Raw genomic sequence first — 27,252 nt, forward strand, 5'->3', positions numbered from 1 at the left:
ACCATCTGTAAATGCACTTCCTTATGTGATCAGAATTTACTTTTGTAATCTCCTCCAGTTTTCTTTGTCCTTTGATGTGATTATGGCTTCGTTGCTCTTCCCTTGCCAGAAGTTTCCAGCAGTCTATTCAAACAGCTAACTGGACTGAAAAGAGACTCCTAGCAATAATGCAATGCTTTTTCGGATTTCAGCTCTTCTCCTCCTCTCAGAACTTAAATTTATAATTTTCCTTTTTTTTTTTTTTTGTTTTTGCTGAACTAAGACCCTTACTACACTCACTGTGAAGTGTAATTTGAGTGTTACAGAGTTTTCAGAAATAAGAAGTATAGAGAAACTTCTTCCTGTCTTTCAAATCATCTCACAGCTTACTAAAATCAGTAACAGGACTTCAAGGACTTAGGTAATAAATTTCATAGCCCTGTGACATGAACTTTATTCTACCCAACACCTGACTCAAAAAAAAGCAGCTCCTATTGGTAGGGCTGGGAGATGCTGATAAAGATCATTTTATGGTCTTTTAACCATTAGTTACATAAATGTGTTGTGAAGGCAAAATGCCCCTTCCTCCTCTACAGCTTTGGACAAGATACGAATTTTCAGTGGCAGAAATCTCTGACCATCTGGAAGGTAATCCCTCAGGCACTCAAAAAACAAGTGTAAGTTTTTTCACAATATCATAACAGTGGAAGACTAAGAGTACTTGCATGTGCTTGAATCCCGTATTTAAAAAAAAAAAAAAAAAAAGCAATGTTGATTGAGCCCTGGAGACTTAATTGTTTGTTATGTGCCCAGATTCATTTCTGGAGCATAAGGAACTCTAACATATGCTTGGCCACTGAATTCCAAAGACATAACAGTCTAAGACATGACAAAATTAACTGTTTGAACCCAGCGTCTCACTTTTGTTGCCCCATTTTTCTACTCCCTCAAAATTTTCTTCTTAATCACACAAAAGTACATAATAAACTTCTCACCTAAGAGAGATCAACAGCACCTTTGGTAGTTTTGATAAGAATTATAAAATAACAATAATAGAATTTTATTGAAATAATCATGCTATCTCAAATCCCTGGAAAAAAAAAATTACATGGAAATACTTCCTGGTCAAACATATGCTAAACACTACAATCGTCCTCATGGTCTTCTTGAATGGCATAATATAGAACACAACTACAGAAGTATCTCCTTGAATAGATATTAATTTGAATTTAGTGCCTGGACAGCAAAGCAAGAAGATCAAATCATGATCTCCATGTAAAGAGCACTAGACTGTCTAAAGAGCACTTCAGGGGACTAGAATTAGAGAGAAGCCCACTCAACTGCAAAAATAATAGCAGGTAAAGATCACACAAGGGAGAAAAGGTGAAGAAGGAATAATGAGACAAAATAAGAATGCTACATAAGAAAGGTGTAATGAGGAATGGGTAAGCAGTGGAATAAAAACCTTGACTGAATATCCTATGATTCCTAGATATTCTCAGCTATTTAGATGTTAAAATCTGCTGGGTTTACTTAAGACCTCCTAAATCTGACATGCAACAAATTTAGACACTACTTGTCAGTTCACTGGAACTACTATATGCCTGAGTTAATTTGCACTAGTAAGTCAAAAAGACATGTATGAGATTCATAAAAATATTGTCACTGACTTACACGCGTTTTTCAGAACACTAAAATGACCTTTGTGGATTATTCCCAGTAAAAGCACCTCTGTGGACCACCAGATTTTTTTGATGTTAATGCCTGTTTAAACCGCATGCAGGTTCAGCATACTATATGTAGGTTCAGTAAAGCAGCATTCTGCTGAAAACAACATGAAGAGACAGCAAAACAACCTGGCATTAACAATTAAAGCTTTGTCACAGAAGAAATGCTGCATGTCATATAAACCCCACTAAAAGTTGGAGGAAAAAACATCCAAGATCAAAGAAAACCTGACTGAAGATACATTTTTGAAAACAACAACAACAACAACAACAAAACAAAACAACCAAACAAACAAACAAAAAAAAAACACACAAGTAATCTCTGGCAACAGTACGGTTCAAAAATCCTTTCAAACAGGTAAATATATTGTTCAAATCTACTTTTTAAAACATCTTGCTAAATAGGGAGTATAATTATCAAACATAGTATTTCAGTGTATCTGAGGTCCTCCCAACACAATTTATACCTATCAGTTCTTTTTGATAGTAATCCTTACTTTATAGTTTTGTTATACTAGTAAAATTGTATCCAACTACATAATTCCTTCTACAACAGCCATTGCATTAATATTACTTGCATTACTTGAAAAGTCCTTTTACACTAACAAATACAGCAGTGTGCATACATGCACATGTAAATGTATACACACATTTCTCCATGGCTAGGCAAGCAGAGAAAAAACAAATGTATTTAGAAAATACTTTAAAAAATATAGCAATAATATTTAACTGCAATTATTACTTCACCAATCTTTTTGAATTATGTGTAGGCTATTAAAACACACATTGATAAAAAAAAAAAAAAAAAAATCCAGCTATGATTTTGTTAGAATCGTAAGGCATAAGAAGAAAATATACTACATGCGTAACTTATTAGCATGTTTCATGAATACACATACACACGCATATATATAACCTTCTGAAGATGTTTCTAGAAGAATAACCCTACCTGGAATTAACGGATTTTTAACCCCCTGGTCAATTCACTACAGATTAGCAAGGGCCTGCTATATTATGACTACTCTATTCATTACACTGAAATTGAAATGCTTTGCATCTCCACAAAGTTGTTGTCTGATAAGAAAAGTGCAAAATGAAAACCTTACATAACCTCCTGAAAATTCAGTCTAAGTACAAACTAGCAATAACGATAATAATAGTAATAATAATTGAACTCACCCCTCCCTTCCCTATCCAATGTCACCCTCAAACTGATCAGGTGGTGTGGAAAGAAAACCCTAAACCCCAAACCAAGCACAAGCCACTCCCTCACCTCAGCGCTCGCTGCCACCTGCTGGCGTCCACCCGCAGGCCACAGCCACCTCACGGCGTGGCAGGAGCAGGCCCCGCGCTCGGCCCCTGGAGCCGGGCCTAGGCCGGCCCCAGCAGGGCCGCAGGGAGCCTCCGCCAGCTCCTGCAAGGCCCAGCGCCTGCCGCCACCCCAACACAAATGTGGTGGTGTTCACCTCTGCCCAAAGAATAGGTAGAAAACGCGAAGAAAGGCTGATATAACTTTATCAGCGCCCTCACGGCACGCCGGGATGGGAATGAGAAGTGGGAACTTCTCTGAGAACAAGGGCTTTCAGAATTAGTCGTGGAAATCACTTACAAGGCTTAAAGAACTATAAAGCTGAGGCATCTGGTCAAAAAATAATGGTGAACAAACCTAGAATCTTTTATTTTAGGAAATGCTCATTGAGCTAAGCAACATCTACCAGCCAAAACGAATTACCTATTAGCTCACAAACTGGATCCCTACGGATTCAGGAACACACACCAGCAGCTTCACCTATTAAGCACATAAAATTGAAAATAACTGACAGAAAAGAAGAAAGAACAGGAAACAGACAGAAAACAAGAGTCACTCTCAAATAAACAGATTGAGACAACATTAGCTATTAACATACTGCAAATGAACCAATTACTCACAATTATTCTCTATTACACAAGCGTCCTTCCTAACTCAAGTGGCCAATTTATTTATTTTCAGGAAAACAGTCACTGATAGGAGTGCCACAATTCATCTCAACAGAATTATTAAATATGAAGCCCAATTCTCAAAAGCAATAAAACTAGGAAGGTTTTATATGATGCTGTCTTTAATTTGATTCTTACCATCCTCAAGAGAAATACTCATCCCCAATTTTTACCAGTGCTTCCTGCTAATATACTTTTCCCTACAGTATGGAAGTCCTGGAAAGGAGAAAGCATTCTAACAGGCTGTGCAGTCACAATCCCAGTTCCAGAGAGACGCTCCTGGTTTACCAAATATACTAAACTCTGCACAGATCTTTCTCCAAAGATGCTGGATTTCTTTTACTCCTCATGCTCACTTTTTGTTATTTCACAGCGATTTAGACTCACAAAAAGAATTAGCTGAAGCCCCAGAACACCTAGACATTCAGGTATTTTGCTAAAAATAGCAGCTACAAGCCCGGTCAGGACTGAGACAACTACAGAAGAAACCCTTTGAAGTGAATATGGCTTAGATCGAAACTGCTATGAAGAAAGGAAACAGCAGAGGGTTCTGCTGGATTTTTTGCCCTCCCCCCCACCCTTAAAAAAAAAAAAAAAAAAAGCAGCAAGCTTTTACTTACAAATAGTCACCTACCACTAAATGGACAGGAAAAAAAATGCTTTTCTTTTGGTTAATCAGTCATTGTTTCTTTGTGTTAGTTCAACCCAAGCCAAAGGAAACTTCAAAGACCTCACTATCAAGTACCTCGGCTTGTGCTCAACTTTATGCTGCCAATTCTGAGCTGGTTGCAGAGGTACAGGGTGCACTGAACTTGGAAGTAAAACTGTATTATGAAGTAATTCCTAAGGAAGTGTGTAAAAATGAACAAAGTTCTACTGAAGAGATTTGGCTAAGTCACAGCAGTGGGTTGGATGAAAACTTGTACAGTCTGCCAACAGTGCAATCCTAGTATATGTTCTTATCTCACAACAGCATCTTCTTTACCCATTATCTGTGTAATCAGTTTTTGTTTGTTTGTTTAAATAATATCCTTTGCTACACACATGACCCTTGCAACTTTAAAGCAAATAAATCAGACCTAAGGCTGTCTACCTAGGACTGGATCAGAGCTAGAATCTTATTTTGTTTCCTCCTTTTGCTCTGTTACACAAATATTTTGTAGCACTCTGCTGCCACCAGTATGTAACAGCAAAAGGAAAAAAGTATCAAGCTAACACTGAAACAAAGAGGAAATGATTCATAAAGGAATGCAAGCAAGAGAATACATCAAATGTTAAAAATAAAATACAAAGTATCTTTAGAATAAAACTTAACAAATGCAATATAGAACAAGGAAAAGATTCAATATTACGCGTAGATTTTGTTAGAATATGATCTGCACACTCAGAGATTTACAGTAACCAATGTAATGCATCAATATTTGTATTAGGGGGTATAGACTTCTGATTTCCCTATCAGACACTTAAGGACAAATAAGTATGTTTATGTTAAGGTAAACCCATAAGGGGTACAAGTTCAATTCTACATGACCTTTTTCCTCTTTGCCCAGGCTTTCAAAAATACTATTAAGCTTGAACAAGATTATTCATGACTGGTATGGAAAGATTATTAAATTCTGGTCTTTGCGGATCGATGTGATCAAGATAAAAAAAATCATAAAAAAAAAATCTCCTAACATTTGACATCAATATAAACGAAAATGAAAACAATATCCTCACTACACACTTTCTAGAGAATAAAAATAAAAAATCCTTCATCCTAGAATTCCAAAAACAGCATAGTAAAAAATAGCAAGTAATGTATTTAGCTAGCCCAAGAAAGCATCCTGTTGTACAATTCATAAGCAGTTCATTCAGTTAAGCATTCTGGTAGGCTTAAAAACTACGCTTATGAAGAGTTTACTTACTATTTAAGCATACTAAAAGCAAAATAACATTTAATTAGAGTGCCAACCAGAAGATTTCATCTATCAACTTTACTGGGTTTTTATTTTAAAAAAATAAAGCTTAGTATCTTAGTATCTCTGCCAGTGATACCAATCCCATCTTTCCCTCCCTATTTCACAGAGAAATGAAATCTGGGGTGTAGGCAGACACCACATGCCCAAAATGCATAGAATGACTGAACCAACACTGATGATGTAAGAATATGCACTCACATTCTTTCAATCAAGGGTCACGCTTCCATTAATTTGGGACAACTTGGGTAGCACGTATGCAAAATCAAGTAATTTATACAGTTCTCTGAGTTCTTAACCTTAGAAAAGGATGTGCAAGATGTTTTTAATATTCTTTAAATCAAAAGAATACCCGTTTCTTGCACAACAGATCCTCCAAAATGGTAATTTTTAAAAACATTATTTAAATTTATAAGAACTGAAAGCTAGAATTCTTAAATTTGTTGTAATGAGACAGATCTCTGTCAAACCAAGAGGTACATTCCCTGCACTCCTCATCACTATTTATACAGTACAATTTTTTTTTTTTTTTACAAAGCCCATACTTTCTTCTCGATTAAAATACACTCTCTATGTAATCTCCCAAAGTGGTTACAAGAAACTGAGAACTTAGGGGGTTGATTTTTTTTAAACTATTTGCATATAGTGCAATGCATAACTGTTCTAAACTGAGCAGTCACAGAATTAGCTTAATTACCGTATGCTTGGTACTAAAATGCCCAATGCAGGTATACATAAAATCTGAAAATAAATTGTAAAAATATCCTACACTCAGTGTATTTTAATTACGAAGGCAAGAGTTACTATTATCTTTAAAATTAATGAAATTGATATACACTAACAACTTCTCTGAGTGATAGTAAACAACGAAGTAGATAATAATTTACATAAATGTATGGGTTGAAAAATATTACATCCCTGGCTATAGCAGACTAGTTTAATTCTTTTTTCCCCTCCTAGAGGAGGTTATCATGAAACATAAAAGATTTACTAGAAATAGAAGTTCAATACCAGATAAACTCTGCAGTACAAGCACATCTTCCTTTACATGTTTCCAATAGGTGGCAACAGAATACCAAGAATACAAAGGAGTTTATAGTTCTTTCTTCATCCACAAAGTAACGGAATCCCTGTTATTTCTATCAACAAATTTTTCATCACCAACTTCATTCATATAAATAGTTGCATCTCTGCAACTGAGATTCTCAGGACAGTTAAAGCCAAAAGGCAGAGAATTTGCAGAATAGAAACAAAGCATTTATAAAGAAAACCTAGCTGCAATGAAAACAACCAATAGTTTAACGTCAGAGCTTAGCTGAAGGAGTAAACTTCCAGAAGCAGGAATTTACAGTAAAAAATGTTTCTGCACAGGGAGCTATCAAGAAAGAAATAAAATTTTACACTATTTTGTTACTGTTGTTTGTTTTTGACCAAGACACCTTGGTCTCTAGCAGTATTTACTCACAGGATTGAATAACCAAGTCTAAATAGTAAATACTTACTCATTTTCAAAGACAGTCAAGTCACGGTCCAAAGAAATTGTCTCTGTCGTAATTTCCACCTTTCTTACACTGCCAAAGAAGTCTGTTATGAGAACATTTTGAGGGTCTCGCTGAAAGAGATCTGTTCGGTGCCCAGGTGTGGAAACACACAAACTTTTTGGACAGACCTGAAACTGAAAACAAAGACGAATAATCATACTATGTCCCTCATTGATTAATAGTCTCTTCGGGTACTTATCAAAATAAAATTATTATAGAAGAAATAAACGTCACACAGAACTTGCAGTAATTTAAGTACAAGCTCCACAGCTGAAAAAGAGTGATCAAAAACATTAAAAAGCATAGACATCTTGATAATGAGTTTCAGAAAACCTTCATCTTCACAATTGCCCATACCAGTTTAGAAATGTTTCTGTGAAAGCTAACCATCAATTACCTCTGATTGATTAAATGCACAAATGCATTTCTGAATATAGAAGCAGCAACGCTGCTATAACCTTCCAAAAAGCGTAAGTTGGTATAAATTCTTCACACTTACCAAAGGGAGGCAGGCAAGATTAACAAGCATCTCATTGTAAAGGCTTCAGAACTGAAGCAAAAATTTAAATTTTGTCTGGAAAAAAAATCTTATTCTTATTTCTGGTTTACAGCCTATGAATTAATGTAGAATGAGGATCTTAAAATATGAAAGGTGTCTTATGTATACTAAGTTTACACAGACACACCTGTAACACCTACAAATTAGCCATACACTTTACTATTTTTTTAATACACATACCAGTCCACTATCTTCAGCACACACTCCAATAGATGGAAGACAAAACCAGCACTAACAAATTAAACTGGTTTCAATGGACTCAACTCTGTATAAAGATAGATTTCCAGAAAAATATGTAGACATAATAGTGATGGATTTGTTGTAACATTTAAAATATATCACAAGCAGCATGCCTGTTCAATAGCAAAACTGTTACATGTCCAGCAGATTTTCAAGGCAAAACCAATGGATTTTGGACACAATGCCTTTTTGCACAAGTTCCACCACACTGACCCAAAAGTCTCTAATATATGCCACCTGGACAGACTGTTTATTTCAAGGGATCTCCTAATGCATGTAGTTTAACTTAAATAATAATAATTAGTTTGTAATTTTCTTAGTAACACTACATTGCTTCAAGTGCCGTGAAACGTAACCAACGGCCTCACTCTCTGGAGAAGGCTGAGTTCGTGTCTCAGTCCTCAGAAGGTATTGCACAACCAAACACACGGCCCTGCTAGACACAGGCACAAGACAAACAAGCCCACTAGATGTGGGTGCTAGGTGTACAGTGCCCTGGCTGGTTTCTTCACCAAATGTCCATCCAACTGCCTCATGGACAGCCTGCAGACCACCTGCTAACACTGTAGGCTATGCGCATCCTCATGTGTTCCAGCAACAAAGAACATTTAACTGAGCAGATTCACCTACACAACTACAAAGGATGCTCATCTTCCTAAAGATTAAGTTTTCCAAATGATTTTCACAAAGCAGTCCATGAGTCACAGGATGCAGAGCTCATACACCTAATTATTACATCATGAGTCAGATTAGGTGGTTGCACTCTTAGGGCAGAATCACAGGTCCTAATTGGCTCAATGCAGATGCAGCCTCAATTAGCCCAGATGCTGACTAACCAGATCTCTAAGTTTCAGTCCCATACCTTCTAGCACAAGTTCTGTTCTCAGCCTGACACAAAATACACAGTTTGTATGACTCTTCTTAGGGCAACAGAACCCTAAAAAAGTTTCTCGGAGATGAAACAATATACCCAGTTCTTCATCACTGAAGACAGATTCTGTCTCACCATTCCTCCCTTCTGCTCCCACTACAACATCTGTTTCATACCTGAAGTCTAAACCTGTAAGTCCAGGGAGGCTTCAGTTTCAGCTCACTTTCACCCTAACCGATGGATACAAGCACACAGACCCCCAAGCTATTTGTTAATGATTCCCATCTCTCTTGTTGGCAGAGTATCACACAGCTGCTAACCAAGAGATGAGCAGATCCAATCTTTGTTATCCTCCATGTGAAGTGAAGCTGAATCAGTCTCGTCAGCATCATGCTGCCCATACAGAAGACACTTGTCAGTACTCATTAACCCTGTTTCACAATTTCACCAAAAGACAACACATTTTCTTCAACTTAGCTCCACCTAAGGGCAAAAACAAAAACTGTCTTCTAAAGTAAGCTATATAACATAAATATTTATTTTGATAAATATATCAGATCCATTGATCTATGCTGCAGCTATATTTTTAAGTGTACTGGCTAGAAAGGCTACAAAACACTAAGAACTAATACTTTTATGTTCCTGTACCATTAACACCAGCGTAAGTCTAGATGATGAGAATGAACAACTCAAAAAATTATGAATGATCTTTTAATGCAGCTGCTTTCTATCAGCTCCAAACAGACTCTCCAACTGCAAGTCAAAGGTTTATTGATCTTAGGCAACTGTTGCAAATAGCTTCAAAGACATCAAAAAAACCTGCTTCCCAATTCTGCTTTATGTTAGCTAGTAAAGGCACAGAAGCCCAGTGCTCTTTTTATCTGATAGTTTATTGAACTTTTTGCCTTGCTGGTCATGGCAAATACTTCCATTTCATTCCTAAAACACCAGCTTCAAATATTTCCTTCTTGCCCTCAACAAATGCATTTTAAGAGTGAGATCTGCACAAATCATTATGGCAAACATAAACAGAGAACACTTTTTCTGTCTTAGCAAAACAGGCATTTGTAAGTAGAACAATAGCCTGTGACAAGAACATGCAGGATATCACATCAGATGATTTAATGATTCCTTTTAGCTTTACCTCATGGACATACTAAACAGGTTGTTCGAAGCTTAGGAATTTTCAACAACATAACATCAGTTTCTTTTTGAACAGGCCACCCTCCTGCACTGTTATCCTATCCTGATTCTTGAAGGAAGATAGCACCAGTCTCATCAACTGCTCCGGAACCTGAAATGGCTCACATTTCCTCCACTGATTGGGTTTTAAAGCAACAAAACAAAAACATTAAGTTAAAAAAAAAAAAAAGCACTCTAAGTCTATAATCTGAAAGTAAAACATTTAATCTATTTTAAAAACTGGCAAACTTCAGACCAAAACCAGCACGTTTATCACTGAGTCTCATAATCTACCTTGATTCATTTCAAATGCAAACTTCTTTTGGACAGCAAGACACAGAGACAGATGGCAACTCTTTCACCTAAACTATATCAATTTTGTTAATAAAAGTCACTCAAATCAGTGCTATCATTTTAACAACAACAAAAAAAAAAGCTGTAACATTCCATACCATTTTCTGTGTTGGAAGAAAGCTTAAAAGTTCATTATATAAAATGGCTGGTGTATCTATGCAGAACTACATAAAAACCTATGAGAGTGCATGAATCCTGAAGCATACCAGCACCCAGCAATGTGCTTCTGTACTTTGCAGCAGTCAAAACTAAAAAAAAATAAATAAAAATAATAATAATAATAAAAAAAAACACCCAATTTATTCTCCTGGGTGTTCAAGACCACATATGGACATTCAGAACATAGCTATTATCCCGATGCAAATTACAATATTCGCTAACTGGGGAAGAACTGAAAACAGATCCTGAGAACCTACTTTAACAGACACATAGAAGTTTTATATTAACCTCTCTCTGTTAAGTGTAACATGTTGATATATTATATTTAACATTAAATAATGGACAAAACTAATGCTTCTAGCACTTAATATTAATATTGAGCATCACTGAAAAAAAAATGGGGGGAATATCTCCCCAATTAAAAGTGAAAAAAAAAATATGAATTTTCACAGGTTTTTTTGATAGATATAGAAAAATAACAACATCTTATTTTCTACAAAGAAAAAAGTAGTTACAACAGGTCACATATCATTGCAAAAAGTTCACTCAATAACCAGAGCAAAAGCCATACACATTCATTAGCATGGCAGTCAGCAAAGCTTTGTGGCTTTGGCTCAGTTACTCTGCCATGAATGCTCTGATTTTGGAGTAATTTTCTACTCAATCCTGCTTTGTGCTGGGATGATGCAATTATCAAGTCAGGTGTGATTTTAAAGTCTCTTTTCTAAGCTCTTAAAAGACAGGTACACATTAAAAAACAACTGCATGAGCACTGAAAGTGAAAAATCGATAGCACACAATTATTTGCAACCTATCCCACAACAATTTATTACCACAGGAAAATTCTGAGACAACTTTGGAACAAAAATGCATAATAGCACTAGGAAGAAGAGAACTTCAGTATTAATCCAACTACCCAGTACCTATGTGAGAAAAGATAAACTGCAAAGCAATTACATCCCAGCAGACCAGCGTTTTCACAACTGAAGTCTTCTGACAGAAGAAAAAGAAAATGCAAACACTGGCTATATGAAACACATTTCTTAATGTATTGATTTTTACAAATTGTTTAAATAAGTTTCTATTTAATTTAAGCTATAAAATTTCCACAAATGGAAACTTTGTTATCTTGACTTTTCTTAACAGTTTTTGTAGCTATTTCATGACAAACGATGTCTCATTTAGAAACGTATTTGAATCTTATTTTAAAAGTTCAAATGTGTGACATTTCAATTTAGTCTTTACTTTTTTGGAATTGCAATCAAACTGAAAATCAGTCATTTGCACAGCTTTATCCTTAGCAACACAGATGGAGCAGGTGGGAAGTAGGTGGTGGAAAGATGTCTCATTCTTTGCTGGAGTGCAATATCCAACACTTAGGTGGATGTGAAGAGAAGCTTTTTTTAAGAGTGGCTGGAGAAAACTACATAGGTGATGCAATGGGCACAGTGTGAAAAAGCAGAGCACTTCTGAAAGAGGAGACATCATACAGAACAAAACTGGACAGCAAATTAAACATTAGCTAATAATTTAAATGTTCTATGAGTGAGCTAGTTAATGAGACACTTAATAAATTATCTTGAGTTTGAAAGTGTTAATTTAAAAAAATCAGACTTGCATAAGCAGCAACTCTTTGTTCTTAATCCAGCACAACACTAATAGTGTATTCCAGCGCCAAAGTATTCCCCATATATCCCCTATAACAAGGTTGCTGAAATACATGCATATTATGACTGAGCACATTATCAACTTGTAGCATGGTATATCTGGGTGCATTCTCTTCCCTTCCTGGAAGGAACTGGTTGATGATGTACGATGACTTACATGTTGCAATTTATCAGTCAGGAATAAGTTCCCACAGCTCTTTGTAATTATTTGGCATAAAAAGCAAAACAAAAATACAAGGCAGAATGGTATCTTCTCCAAAGAGCACAAAAGGTAAGATGGTTGATCAGCTAACACGTTTTCTGTGCTGCTGACAAAACCTGAACTAATATCTGGCTGACTGGACCAGCTATACCACTTCCCAGATGGCTTCTTATACAATAGAAACAGCTGTTCATTTCCGATTTTTATTTTTATTATTTTTTTTTTTTTAAGTAAAATTTTTGGTTTACAAAATAAAATTCTAAAATGCTGTTTGAATTAACTGGGTAGAAGCAGACGCACTATGAATGAAAAAAAAAAAAAAAAACACTTGCATATTCTTCTTTAAAACAAATCTTGTTAAAGTTTTCTGTATCTCATGATCAGACAGGTATTAAATTACAAGAACAGAATTTCATTCCCATGGCAATAAAAGAATCTCAAATCTTAGCTACTGAATTGCTTCTGTATCAACATAAAATCTGTCAAGTGTTGCCTGTTTAGAGTGAATTCTACTATAGACCTCACAGCCAGACTAAGACCAACCTCTGTAGACAGAGGGTAGCATAAAACTTTTGAGCACCTGCTCCGTTTACAAAAATGAATCAAAGACAATGTTCTCTGTCAGTGGTGCTCTTAAATCATTGACATAGCATGTCAAGATTTACAGCTACAAGATACTACAGCATAATATACTATTACAATAAAATTAGTACTGGAACACGCATAAAGGATTAATAAAGTAAAGAAAGGATGGTTCCTTTCCCTTTCTGTGTCATCTCATCATTGTACCTATCTAAATGTTATAAGGAAATTTTCATAAATTTTGTCAGATGTTATCTTGCTCTTAGGTTTTTTTTTCCCTGTCTCAGAAATGAAAACTCCATCTAATAGTTACCTAACATATTATAAACTCCAAACACAGCTGGATTTGTACATATCTTGTTCTGGAATCTAAGTGGAGAAATCAGTCCCTAATTGTTTGAGTACACAGTTAGAATTTTAACTGTTTCTCACCTTATGTCCTGGTTTCAGTTAGGACAGAGTTAATTTTCTTCCTAGTAGCTGGTAGGGTCCTATGTTTTGGCTTAGGATGAGAAGAGTGCTGATAACATGCTGATGTTTTAATTGTTGCAGAGCAGTGCTTACACCAAGCCAAGGATGTTTCAGCTTCTCACTCTGTCCTGCCAATGGGCAGGCTGGGGGTGCAGCAAGAGCTGGGAGGGGACAGATCCAGAACAGCTGAAGCAAACTAGTCGAAGGGGTATTCCATACCATCTGACGTCATGCTGAACAATATATAGGGGTGGCTAGCTGGGATGGGAGGGCTGGACTGCTCGGGGTTAGGCTGGGCATTGGTCAGTGGGTGGTGAGCAATTGCATTGTGCATCACTTGTTTCATACACATTATTATTCTTAGTACTATTATCATCGTTATTGTTATTATTATTGTTATTGTTCTTATTATTTTCCTGTCTTAATAAACTGTCTTTATGTCAACTCACAGGCTTCACTTTCCAGCTTCTCTCCCCCATCCCAGAGAGGGAGTGGGGAGGGTGAGCAAACGGCTGTGTGGTGTTTAGCTGCTGGCCAGGTTAAACAACAACACCTTAGTATGGATGGTTACCTTCCAACATCTGCAAAGTGTCTGTTATGTTAACATTGGTTATCCATTAAGCTGATTTTACGTATCTTAGAAGTTTCCAGCTATCATTTTTCACATGCAAATATGTATTTCATTTTATTAAAATGAGCATTTAATTATTTTTATCCATTTTTCGGTGTTTTTTTTTTCTTTATTTTTTTTAATCTAGCTAGTTTTGGTTAATTTTTCCTGTAGCCAACAAACCACTTTCAGGCTGAGGACAAACCTGTAAATGTCACACTACTGTTACATTTAATGGCACAAGGACCCTCCCCACAAAGCCTCCTCTGAGAGAAAGTGAAGGTGAACAGAAAGTATCTGGAAAACATCACGGACAAAATAAATTAGTTTTGAGAACGGAAGTCATTACTGTATTGATAAATGTTGAGATTCTACTTACTAGATCGTTCATATTTGTCTGACTGGCTGGATGAATTTCTTCCAAGAACTCTAGCACATAGAACGTGTATCTGTCCATAAGATGAACGCCAATCCCAAGATCAGGTTGATGCTTAAAAACAACATGCAACAATTACTGGGCATTTGTAGAAGAGAACTTGATATTTAGACAAGGAAACAGAACATAACAGCATGTTACAGAAGTTAACAGTAATTCTTTCTGTTGTTCTTAGGAAAATTAAGCAAAACAAACAACTAGCTGTGAAGAAATATATTGGTGATGTGCTATGTAATACAGTTTATCTTCATTTTTCCAGACTATATGTAGTCAAAAAGCTGGAAACTCCCTTCTTCTTAGCACTCCAGTAGACAATTACATACTGCTCCAAGCTTCTTATGTCTTGGAAAACAGAGCTGAGAGACAGTTTATCTTACAGTACTGTGTGGATTCAGGTAGTCCTGACCTGCTGGTTTTGGTCTGGCTTAGATCACTCTCCCATCTTCCTTTTTTAATGTAGGTGGGATACAATGACGGTGAAATATAGCGGTGTTTTTTTCATATATTGAGTGTAAAAAACACTAGACTGAGTATTCTCCACGTGTATCTCTCCTCAGTCTTCCCATTAAGATTTTTGCCTGTCCTAGGCAATGTATAAATTGGCCAGGAAGCACAGAACTCCACTGACACCTTCAACTATCAGCAGTGAACTGATGATGATTTCTGGGTTCTCAACATTTCTGTAAACTTTTCCAAGCCCTTCAGAACTTTTTAGAACTGAACTGGAACTGAGCAGAATAGTCTCAGTACAAAATACACAAATAAGAGCAGTAAGAGTTAGTGTAGACTGAATCAACACACAGACAAAGGAAGAGATGAGTCATCTTCTTCCTTATAAGTACAATACATTTTGCATAGTAAATTAAGCTTTTCCATTGTTTTACATTTATAAAATTTAGTAAGAAATATTTTTGGTATTATCTATTTTTATGGTAAGAAAAGCTGAAAAATAAGACATATATTGGAATCATACAATCACAGAAGATCCTGAGTTGGAAAGGACAAACAAGGATTATTGAATCCAACTCCTGGCTCCACACAAGACCACCCAAAAAAATCAGACCAAAACCAGGTCTGAGTGCTGACCAAGTGCTTCTTGAACTCTGGCAGTCTTGGTGCCATGACCATTTCCCCAGGAAGCCCATTCCAGAGCCTGACCCGCCTCTGAATGAAGAACCTTTTCCTAACATTCAGTCTGAATTTCCCCTGTTGCAGCTTCATGCTGTTCCCTCCATCCAACAGCCTGGTTCTTTGTGCGAACCCACTAAATAAATAGGAAAATACACTTAAGAGTTTTGTCAAAACTGTACATTGTAACTAAATACATTATACATTCAGCAATTGGAAGAGAAATCTTTAGTTAAAAAAAAAATCAATAGGACCTGTGCTTTTAATTCATTCAAGTATTCTGAAAATTGTCTTCAGGATCACAAAAAAACATACTTACTGATAAAGAATCTTCTCCTACTTGGCTGCTAGCCAAGGCCATTATATTAGGTGAATAAAATCGTTCATACATGGATGCTCCTTGACAAGTATCAATAATAAATAACAATTCATTGTACCTGAAAGAAATAGAACAGCCTTCTTACTCATATTCCTTTAGAATGAAATATAAAAGCTTTGCTTTTTGGTTACCAGGATAGCTCCTAGGAACCTAAGGAACAGAAGACTTCACACTGATTGAGTGTAAGATGTGAGTTCAGAAAAAGCAATTCATATGAGCATCTGTAACTGTAGGATGTTAAAAACAAAATTTAGAACTCTTCTTTCTGAATGCAAACTTTCAGGCAATTCTATGGATGACAGATAGCATCACTGATGAAAGGTAAGCAAGGACTACCAGTAAGACTTCAGGCATCTTCATGAAATATAGTATGTAACCGCTGAATAAAAAGTTACTACCTTCTTTTCTGCCACATTTGTTCAAAAGCATCAGCAAGTTCTACATTTGTGATTTCTTCTGAATCTTGAAATTTTAGGAAACCATTTCCACCATGGCCTGGTAGAAAAAACACAAGTTAGGCAAGTATGTAGGTTAAAGGAAGATAATCAGTCTAATGTTTTTTCTTAAAATAATTAAATAAAAAATAAAAAGCACAAAACACAATTCTCTTTCTCCAGTGGAACTCCAGCAGAAGAAAATACTAGGACAGTGAGAAGCTTTGAGACTGGCAACTAAATTTATAACGAGACAGTACAGAATTTAAGTATCTAAGTATTTATATATATACTTATTATATTATTTTTATATGTATTTATATACATAGGTTTTTATATATGTATACTACCTCTATGTCCTGTACGTTTTTATATATACTATATTTTGTACTGTCTTAGGTTATTGTAGGTTATAAGTACTGTCTTACAGGTTTTCTTAATTAGTATAATGTGATAAGAAAAAAAATGTAATTCTTTTGTTTGTTTGGACTCTTGATGGGATTTCAGGATTTCGTTTACCACTGAGAGGGAAGTATTATGGTCTGAAGTGTCCTAGTTCTGTTCAGATGGATGCCCCATTCCATTTGATAATCTCATCTCTTAATTAACTTAGAGCCTTGGTGTGCTTGTATGAGCTGCTCACAAATGATGAGGAACTGCAGCAGATTTAAAAGGGGAAGCTCAACAGATAAAAATTCAAGAAAATGATTGAAAGCTCCACTGCCATGGAGAAATAACTTGCAGGCATCTGATCTGAAAAGGTACATTTGTGACTTAACAAAGCCAATAAACAATATACACAAACCTTAAATTACCTGTCATATATATTAGAATATTGCTTCTGTCATCAGAAAGAAGACGTTTAGATCGAGGTGTGCTTGGTGGAATTCTTCCTGTTAATACACGCAAGAAATTTTCCACAGTAACCTATGAATAGAAGCAAAAAGTAATTTTCTGAAGAAAAATACTGATCAGTAGTTCTACATTGGGTTACATTAAATAAATAACGGAACAATAGAACATGTAGTGTGTCTAATAAGATGCAATACTGCATGGTATAAACTGCATCAACAGACATTTTCTGTTCAAGGTTTTATTGCAGTAAGGTTCAGAATTATATAGTACCTTTTATTACATCTCACTAATATCAGCCTCTTGCTTTACTATATCAAATAAAGCTACTACTACTGTAATTTCTAAGTACATTTTTCATCGATCTGAAAACCTTCACTGTGTACCTTTATTCTGGCAAAGCTGTTCATGTACACACAAAGTGCAACATTAGTGTGTGTTACCATGGAAAAATAAAAGTTTAAACTTCCTCTGTAACTCGGGAAAGGAAAAACAAGATCAATTTCAGTTACATAAGTCTTTGAGCATCATCATGATGGTGATTGTAAAACCTCCTATAAAACAGCATTTGCTCTTCATGCAGATGTATACAACTCAAATGTTAGCAACAAAATCATACTCTGGAAAGAACATAATACACATTTCGCTTGCATGCTGTAAGTTTCACAGTGGTGTTAAGTGCTTGCAAGATGAGACATCAACCAGTAATCTACCATTTCTGAAGGAGAAAATTCTGTAACATCCATATATTCCTTGTATACACACAAGGAGTTCCATATATTCTTAATTAGAATAGTTCAGGTGGGAATGACCTACAAAGATCACTTATCCCAACTGCCTAACCACTTCAGGGCTAGCCAGAAGTTAAACAATATTAACGACGGCATTATCCAAATGGCTCTTGAACACTGGTTGATAGCTTAGGTCATCAAGCACCTTACCTGGAAGTCTGTTCCAGTGTCTGACTACCCTCACAGCATAGAAATTTTTCCTAGTGTTCAGTCTGAACCTCCCCTGGTGCAGCTTTGTCATCGGTTACCATCTTCGCTTACCCTCCTCAGCAAGCTGCAGAGAGCGATAAGGTCACCTCTCAGCCTTCTCTTCTCTAGAGTAGGTAACCCAAGTGTCCTCAGCCTCTCCTTATAGGACATGCCTACCAGCAATTTTACCTGCTTTGTTGTTCTCCTCTGGACACGTTCAAGTATCATATCTTTTTTATACTGTGGAGATTCTGTTCTTTAACCAATACAAATCACGTTTCTGGTATAATAAATTTCAAATACAAAACCCAATGGTGGAGTAGAGGTGTTGACAGTAAAAGCCCAGCCCTTGACTAGTCACATGAATAAAGACTTCTTTCAGACTTTCAGAAGCTTTATAAAGCTTTAAAACAGCAAAAATCGAGACCCAGTAATTTAAAGCACAGTTACCTCATAGCTCCTGTAATCTACTTCCACATCATCTCCATATACATTTAGCTCCATGTTTTTATGACTAAACACAGTAGCTGGTTTGGGATTTCTGGGGTTACATGCCATATCATCTGCCAGCATCAGGACAATGTGACTGTAGAAAACACAAGAAAAACATTTTTGACGTTCTTGTTTCACACAAGTCAAAAGGAAATTACAACAAAACCATGCCATGACTAAAACAATAGCTTTCAACATTAAGAAGGTTCCTGACATTGTAAGCGGAACTTTGCTTAGTTACACCTTACATACATCCTTGCTAGTATAATGATACCACACATGGTAATGCAGCTAGCTGATATTTACAGGATTCAGTCAGGCCAAACCTGAATATGCAGGTAGTTAATGCTAACAACTTTACGGTACAGACTTGCCTGGAGCTAGGTGGGCAAAACTCTAGAAAAATCTCCAGATTTTTATAAGAAGTCCCAGCTTGTTTGTGCCCTTTTGGGCAAATTAAAAATATTATGAAAATTGTTTTGTTAATTAAATTTGAGGAGCTCCTAAACATTCCTCAGACTACATCTACATCATACTACATCTGATGTACTACTGCATGATTATCTGTGTTAACCAGGAATTTACCTAAAGAACACATGGGCTGTCACCTAAGAGATGCAACACTACGGAGAATGTGCCAGAGATGTCTGGAACAAGGGGATGTAATTCTTTTCCTTGGAAAACACTCTTTGATATAGTTTAAGTAATCTTTGTAAGTAAACTTTTAAGTAATACACAAAGAATGCTGCTAATTCAGACTCTCAGATATGGTTATAAATTAAACTGTGTCCTGCCATTTAAATACTATTCATGTGCCTGTCATCATTCACCTATGTGTCACCTATATGTCTGCATGAGTACTTCATGAGTAATGTTATTCTTTATTAAGTGCTGACATGCTCCACACTGAACACAACAAAAAAACAGACAGATAATTGCTATCCAAAATAATTCAAGCACTGACACTAAAAAATAATTAAAGTAAATGATTTCACTGGGAATAAAATGCTGGAATAATTATGATGCTGTAACGACAGAAGTCAGAGGAAAACAACCACAGAAGAGAAATAACATTTTTCCCCATGCTTGCACACAAGTACAAAACTATTTTTATTTAAAAAAAATCACTCATTAAACAGGAAATAGTTGGAAGCAACTGTCAAATATGTACCCTACAGGTCTACTGAATATTTAGGTCTAGACCCATTTTTTCATTACATACAGACAAGACGAAAACTAAGCCATAACTAGACCCATGATTTAGCACTCTATTTGCAAGGAACGTGACTATTAAAAAAATAATAATAATAATCACACATCACTCAGTAAAAGCTCTGCATGGTTGTAGTGAAGGCAGGTGAGCACAAACATACAGAGTTTGAGCACCATATGGCATTCTTAAAAGCACATTGTCCACACATTCAGCTTAATAACCTCAGTGCTAACTCACAGCTTAGCTGTTAAACTAATGTAATCATGTATTATATTACTGTTATTCCCATATTGTAAAACTTAAGCTGTGTAATGAACCCAGCAATCAAAAAGATTTTCTCAATTCATTTTGGCTTTCTTATATTCTAGCAAAACTCGTTCCTACAAATTGGAGCATCGTGCCCACATGTCAACAAATCAGAGCAACTTGCAGTCAGAAAACCACAAACCATTTTCCGAATCTGTTCTGTTGTCAGATGACAAATAACTTAAACCACCAGACTGACACAGCTCCATCCAAAAGAAGGCTATGGACAAATCCTTTCAAAGAAGCCCACCCAGGAACCACAATAAATGTTTATTTTTAGGATATCGTTAAGACTTAAAAGAAAAAAGGTTATTTTGAATGAAATTTTGCTGCAAAGAAAGTAAACCAGGTAGAGGAAGGAAATAGGAGAAACCCGCTCAAATCCATGTTGAAAAAGATGAAAAAAAGGTAACCCACTCTCTACTATCTCTTTAGGTCTTGTCTAATGTCTTATTCTTGACCTTAGTCTAAAGGATAGCTAGCTTTTTGAGATTCATTTCTGGATCTTTGGGTATGAATAACAAACAGACCAGGCACCTGAAAATCAGAAATCTCCAGTTATGCTGTAGTTTTTATAGTATTACTAAAACCACCACCTATTTTTATGGTGAATGTATGTAGATTAAAAAAAAAAAAAAAAAAAAAAAAAAGCTTTCAGGTTTCAGGTAAGGACAGAAGTAGCACAAGAATTTCTAAGGTAGCACCTATGGTGTCCGTGCTTCTTCTCTCCTGTATAGCAGGAGAGAAGATATTTCTGAATGAGATGTGCAAAAAAATGCCATACAATGCTTAGGCAGTATGTTTCCTTGGATTTATAGCCCCAAAATTCCTCCACAAATTAGGTTTCAACATCCCATCTTTCAGAAACAGAAAAGTCACTCCCTTATTTTTAAAAATAAAGACAGAAAAAGGGATGACGTTGCCATTGCATCCACAGTTGAGTGGGAGCTGAGTGGGGACTCCAGATGCTACCGTCTTAAACCTGGACAAATAAATGACATACAAACTTAATCCTCATTAAAATATACATTTTGAAATGACGAAGCGGGCCATACATTTTAGGCATATATGCTGGAGACACTACCAGTGCTCTAAATTAACATTAAAAAATAGGATCACAAGTATTTCTATAGGAGCCCATGGCTACACAAAGCCTATTACTCAATGGATTTTGGTGCTTATAAAGTCTTTTCATTGATTTGATACAAGTAAATTGCATTCCAAAACATCTGGATGGAACTGTGTCAATACCCACTAAAACTTACAGTAGGTACACAATTAAAAAGGCACTTTAGAACAGTTCATTCATCTTCCTAATCTTGTTAAAGAAGGAATATTCTTTTGATCTCTGTGCTACAGAAGCAGTTTGCATGGACAAAGACTCTGGTTTCTTAAAAAATACGCAAAATGGATTTTTCAAGGCTGCTATCAATATATAGGAGCTGCTTTGTTCAAGGCCTTAAGCACAGAGATTCTGTGTAGTATGAGATATGGAAGCCTTGCTATTTTTAGTAGTTATGGTTGCTAACATCTTCACACAGAAAGGAAATTAAAGTATAGCAGAAGCAAGGTTTCAGAGTAGTATTGTCATCAATGAATGCATTTACCAATTTTCACTTTATGCTTTCACCAATATAGTAAGTGGTACAGTTTAGTGGCCAGATAGCTTTTTTTTTCCCCCTCTTAAATCTAATTGACACATTCCAACTGGAAGTTTTCTTATATAACTTGTTGCTTTTTCCTTTTGAACACTATTGCTGCACTTTTCAACACACTGCTGTGATCACATCTTTACTTTTATCCTGTTGAACTGGAAAGAAAAATGTATTTTTATACTGCTTCGGAAAATGAAAGAACTTTAACAGCACATTTATAAGGAATTGTATTCACCAAGGTCTCCTCACCTATCAGGTATGCCCAGTCTCTTCACGCTTCTGTATACTGAAAGAGTGTTTGCCACGTGACGGTAATTAAACCAGAATCGAGATGTGCACACCTTTTTAAGGAAAAGAAAAACACAATACGTTAAGTAGCATAAAAATACACAAATTGGCCTGGAATATACATCAGAAGACACTGATTACAGGTATTCTAACAAAGTTATAAATCAGAAAGAACATAGCAACACCAAGAAAGTCATGATATAAGCTATATAAACCTTTGTTGTACCAGAGCAATAAATGCTGAAAATAAGTGTTAAAAAAAATAAATGTTCTTAACATACTGGCTCATGAGAACATTGTCATAAAACCAACTGAGCATAGAAAGTGGCACTTTAGGGAATAATCGAGCAACAGTAAGTGGATAAGCTAAATTTTTCATTTACTTTCTCCATACCCAATGAAAGAAAATTTGAAGGAAGAGTTTTCATCTCAATAGCAAACCCATTTTGGGAGCATTCTTGCATAAAGCATAAGCAAATTCATGCAGAAGCCACACATGAGAAAACACACTAAGGGTGCTTTGCATTTAAGGAGTCAAATACTATAAAGCAAGAGCTAAGTAAGCTCTAACCAAAATCTGAATACAGATTCTCAGAAAATCTCAAAGGAGTTCAGATTCTACTCTTCTAACAGGGCAAAGAGTTGGTGTGAGCCATTCCTGTACTGAAAGTATTCTGTAGGTCAGATATTATTTAATCTGTCCTCCAAAACTTGAAATCAATGAGATTCCAAAATCTTCAGAGGCAATATGCTGTAGTTCTTAATAGCCTCATTGCTGTCGTTGTGTTTAAATTAAGTTCAATACTTCAAATTTGTTCTGCACCAAGGACAGAAACTCCTTTGCAGACAAATTTCTTCAGTTTTACCAGTCGTTCAGACAGATGAAGGAAAAAGCACTGAGACTTGATTTTAAATCCACAAAAATAAAGAAGAAACAAGCATAGCATTTAAGACAGTTTAATTCTTCATCTCTGATTTAAACAGAAACATCTATTAAGCCAAGTCACATAGAGCAAACTATATAATATCTTTTTCTCTAGTCTTTTATACAAAGAAATGAATAGTAGCTTAAAAATCAAAAATAGTAGTTTATAAATCAAAATAACTTAGTAGCTTATAAATCAAAATTCAGCCTGAAAGGATCCTCAAGTCCCTCCAGGTTGGAATTTCAAAAAGCTTGTGAGAACATTTGCCTTTGAGCAAGATTCACAGGCCTGAAAGCTAACCCTGGCAAATGTAGCTGTGACTTTTCAAGAAATTGTCCTCTGCCCCTTCCCTTCATTACCTCCCGCACAACACAGCATAAAACATGCCTACATATTAAATTTGGCTATTCACAGCACATTAATTCACACTACTGACAAGGTGGGTTTGCAGTACAATGTGAGGCCTGAAGTGTTTGATAGCAGTTAAACCCTCTCTACGTTATTGCTTTAAGAAATTAGTAACAATTGTTAAAAAGCCGAATCATGAACTACCCCCCCCCCCCAAAAAAAAAAAAAAGCAGCTGAGAATCTGTTGAAGACTGAAATTACGGTTCTTGGACAGAATTTTCCACTTTCTTTGTGTTTTTAAGTGTACTAACTACAGCACCTATTTGTTAAAAATATTAAAATAGTACTTGATGTTTTAATGGTTTCCAGTTTCTACACTGCAGACTACATAAATTATTTGTTCTAATTTGATCCGTTACTATTCACTTTCATTTTATATTGCTACATTTTAGTATCTGGAAAACAAACATCTGCTACTGAGTAATCATAACAGTGTTCTGAGACAAATTAGTCATTAGGACCCAAATTGTGATTAAGAACCAATTGTGTAGCATGATTCAAAGCTAATAAAAGATTCGTGGCAATGAAAAAAAATTAAGATAAGAACAGTTGATCTAAACATTATGTAAATTACGAATTTATTTCATCCTAAACCTGTTATCACAAGTTAACAGATTGAGTAAGAATACATAAATCAGAAATAAATGATACCTGCCTGGTCAAAGAGATACACTTTTCTGATATAATAATTACAGTTCTGTTCAACATGCACTGTGATAATTTAACCATTTTAATGCTGTTAGAACTTTTGCTTTATGAAACCTACCATGTATCTATACATTCTGATTGCTTGATATTAAATTGCAATGAAAATCTAATTTTAATATTAATATTTTTTAATATTAAAAATAATTTTGTTATTATTAATTAATAAATTTGCAGGGCTTACTTCAAATTTATTCATTTCCAATCCCTTCTCCTTCTGTTTCTTTCAAATAAACAAAATTCTTGAGCAATTGTTGCACTAATGGCATATGACGAAAAATTGTAAACTTTATTTGAAGAATACAACCTGGACCGCACTTACCAAAACTGCCCAGTTATTTGTATGTCCGCTTCTGAAGAACTGTTCCGCCTGATCCTTATAGACAGAGAAAATATTAGACGTTTTTCAGTAGAAATAAAGCAATAACTGATCATATTTTTGTTTCCATAAAACAAACCACGTTCAATGCATGTTTGCATTTACCACACCTAACACTGAATAAACCTTAGAAAACATTCAAGAATAACAATTTTTCTTATTCCATGTTGCATATTTTATCTACGTTAGCTCTAACAAATCTTTCCCTGAAACTTGCTAAATGAAAAAGATCCATTAGTCACTTTCAAGTTAGTTAAAAAGCCCACGCATCTCTATTCCAGAGTACACTCCAAAGTGCAATGATTTATTAACCTACAATTTCTTCCTTAATGAGAGAAGGGGCTTGGATGAATTTCTATTTTCACTGTTCCTCCTGCCTTTCCAGCAGCAGAGAAGCTAATCTAGAACTTTAACCCATTTTAAGTCCATGCTTCAAAATAAGGAGCTAGAACAATACCAACCGTTTCTATATAGATTCCAACATGCTTTGCAGAGGACAGGGCCCTTGTTTTAAACAGACTGCGTATATCAGCATATTTAAAGAGGCTAAGGTTTTCCAGCAGTCACAGAAAGAGTCAGGCATAAGACAGAAATCCAGACTCCTGATGCTTAATTTGACTGGTTTACTTCTCTGAGGAGTACCAGCCCGATGCCTTACACAAAACGCAGTCATAGAAAAGTGTGTTAAAACATATGCAAGGGTACTATACTTCAAGCAGTTAAAAATCTGCAGTTTCCAAATACTGAAGGTGTTTCTATTGTTTACTTCTTGCCCTACCAGTAATTATTTTCAAGTACAACCTTTTGTGTTTTGTTTTGTTTTTTTTTTTTTAATAAAGCAGAATCCAAGTGCAAACAACCCAGGTGCAGCATGTGTGCTATGCGAGAAAAAAAAAAAAAAATATATATATATATATACACATATATACATACATATGTAGTTACTGAAGTATGGAATTCACGCTTGGGGGGGGGAGGGGAAGCATTAGCTTCTTCGGTTTATAAAATGGAAACACCTGCCAGAGCTGCGCACAGCAATCACGGCCAGGTGAGGCCTCGCACCCAGCCACTTGTGGAAGCCCACAACTCCCCACTCCCTTTGCACCTCCATTTTCCCTCACACAACTCAGCCAGCAAGCGGCTGTAGAGGCCAAACAGATCACCGCCTACCGAGAGCTGTGTGGCACTGCCAAAGCAAGATGTTTCAGAAGCAGATACATTACAAGGGGGGGGGGGCTGTCTTTAACTTTACACACTCTGAACAAGTTGCACGTGCCTGACGAGCAGCCGGCGCTTCTGGGATGTGCTGCATTAGCTTATAAAACCCTAATTCCGCGGCGGGGCGCTCAGCCCAGCCCCTTTGCCCACAGCCCTCCCGGCCCTTCCCCGAGCGCCACCAGCGGCCCGGGGCGGCTCCAGCGGGGCGGGCTCTGCCTGCGGCGGGGCGGAGATAGGGGGAAACAGCAGCAGCAGCATGGCAGCGGCGGGGAGGCTGCAGCGCCGTCTGCCCTCCCTCTGTTTCTTTGTCTCTCCTCACCAGCCGCTCTCCCCCTGCAGCCCCCGTACCTGGACGCCGCTGGCGAGCGCCGCGCCGCAGCAGCCCAGGAGCAGGGCCACGGCCGGCAGCGCGGCCGCCATCTTACCCCGCCCGGCTCCGGGAAGCGACCGCTGCGCATGCACGGGGCGGGGAGAGGTGCTCGGGGCTGCCTCGGCCTGGGGTAACCCCGCGGCCCGTTCTGTGCCGGCGGCGTAGCTTTTAGGAGCTGAATAAAGCATGAGTTGTCCCCTTGCTCAGTCTCCTTATGTCGTTTTGTTGTTGTTGTTGGTGGTGTTTTTTTTTTTTTTTTTTTTTTTTTTTTTTAATAGAGCTGGGGCAGTAGTGGTAGCAGATCTCACCAGTGCTGTGAGGGGAGGTGTTAGAGCCCTGTGATGCAGCGCAGCCCTATCCAGACCTTGGCCATCCCATGGGCAGGCTGAGCTGGTGGTAGAAAACGTGGTAGCCTCACGTCCCATGTTAAGCTGGGGAGGCTCCTAGGGGTGCAGCACCAGCAGCGCCTCTCAGCCTCGTACCAGAAATGTCCTCAAATCTCTGGCCTTTGTGGGAGGCACTGCGAGGGCAGAGTGTGGGTGGGGTTGGCAAGGTGGCTTTAGGCCCTGGTGGCTGCAGGGCAGCAAGCGAAAGGGGTGAGTGATGTGTGGAGGGAGATCAGAAAGTAGATCTTTTGTCAGGATACAGCCTTTGCCACATACAGTTCCTCCCTCAGAGCCAATGAATCATCAGGCTTTTATTTCAATCTATTGAACCACTTGGTATGATTCCTTCATTTCCACTAATACCCTGTCAACACCTCTGTTCAATTGCCTGATGCCTTCCATTAGCTAAGGTACCTGCCTTGAACCAGGAAGCTCTCTCCTGCTCTTTGTGTTTGTCATCAGTAATGACTTTCTCAGTAAAGAGAAAATCATACTTTATCCATATATTGATGTTATAATGTCAGTAACATCACATTTTCTCTTTGAAATTGCTGGTTTCCTTGTTATAAACATAATCATGATTAGATCACATTTTCTTTTTGTGCATAAAGCTAAGGA

The 27,252-nt window shown here is 36.8% G+C and overlaps 1 protein-coding gene across 3 annotated transcripts in view; it reads right to left on the reverse strand.

The window, feature by feature from the left end:
* Nucleotides 1-26,317, reverse strand: part of PIGK (phosphatidylinositol glycan anchor biosynthesis class K) — a 78,986-nt gene extending 52,669 nt beyond the window's left edge. For all 3 annotated transcript variants that reach the window (XR_014618687.1, XR_014618688.1, XM_084291541.1), the window contains exons 1-9: nt 26,227-26,317; nt 24,604-24,657; nt 22,204-22,295; nt 18,739-18,874; nt 17,272-17,383; nt 16,421-16,517; nt 15,963-16,080; nt 14,459-14,569; nt 7,144-7,316 (exon numbers count right to left, since the gene is read on the reverse strand). Coding sequence is in view for 1 of the 3 variants with exons in the window: in XM_084291541.1 (XP_084147667.1) it covers nt 7,144-7,316; nt 14,459-14,569; nt 15,963-16,080; nt 16,421-16,517; nt 17,272-17,383; nt 18,739-18,874; nt 22,204-22,295; nt 24,604-24,657; nt 26,227-26,298 (965 nt within the window). In the remaining 2 variants the exon portion in view is untranslated. The remainder of the gene's footprint in view (nt 1-7,143; nt 7,317-14,458; nt 14,570-15,962; nt 16,081-16,420; nt 16,518-17,271; nt 17,384-18,738; nt 18,875-22,203; nt 22,296-24,603; nt 24,658-26,226) is intronic.
* Nucleotides 26,318-27,252: the final 935 nt, after the last annotated feature.

Source organism: Netta rufina (assembly GCF_964035555.1).
Source record: "Netta rufina genome assembly, chromosome: 8".
In the NCBI taxonomy this organism is placed as follows: domain Eukaryota; kingdom Metazoa; phylum Chordata; class Aves; order Anseriformes; family Anatidae; genus Netta; species Netta rufina.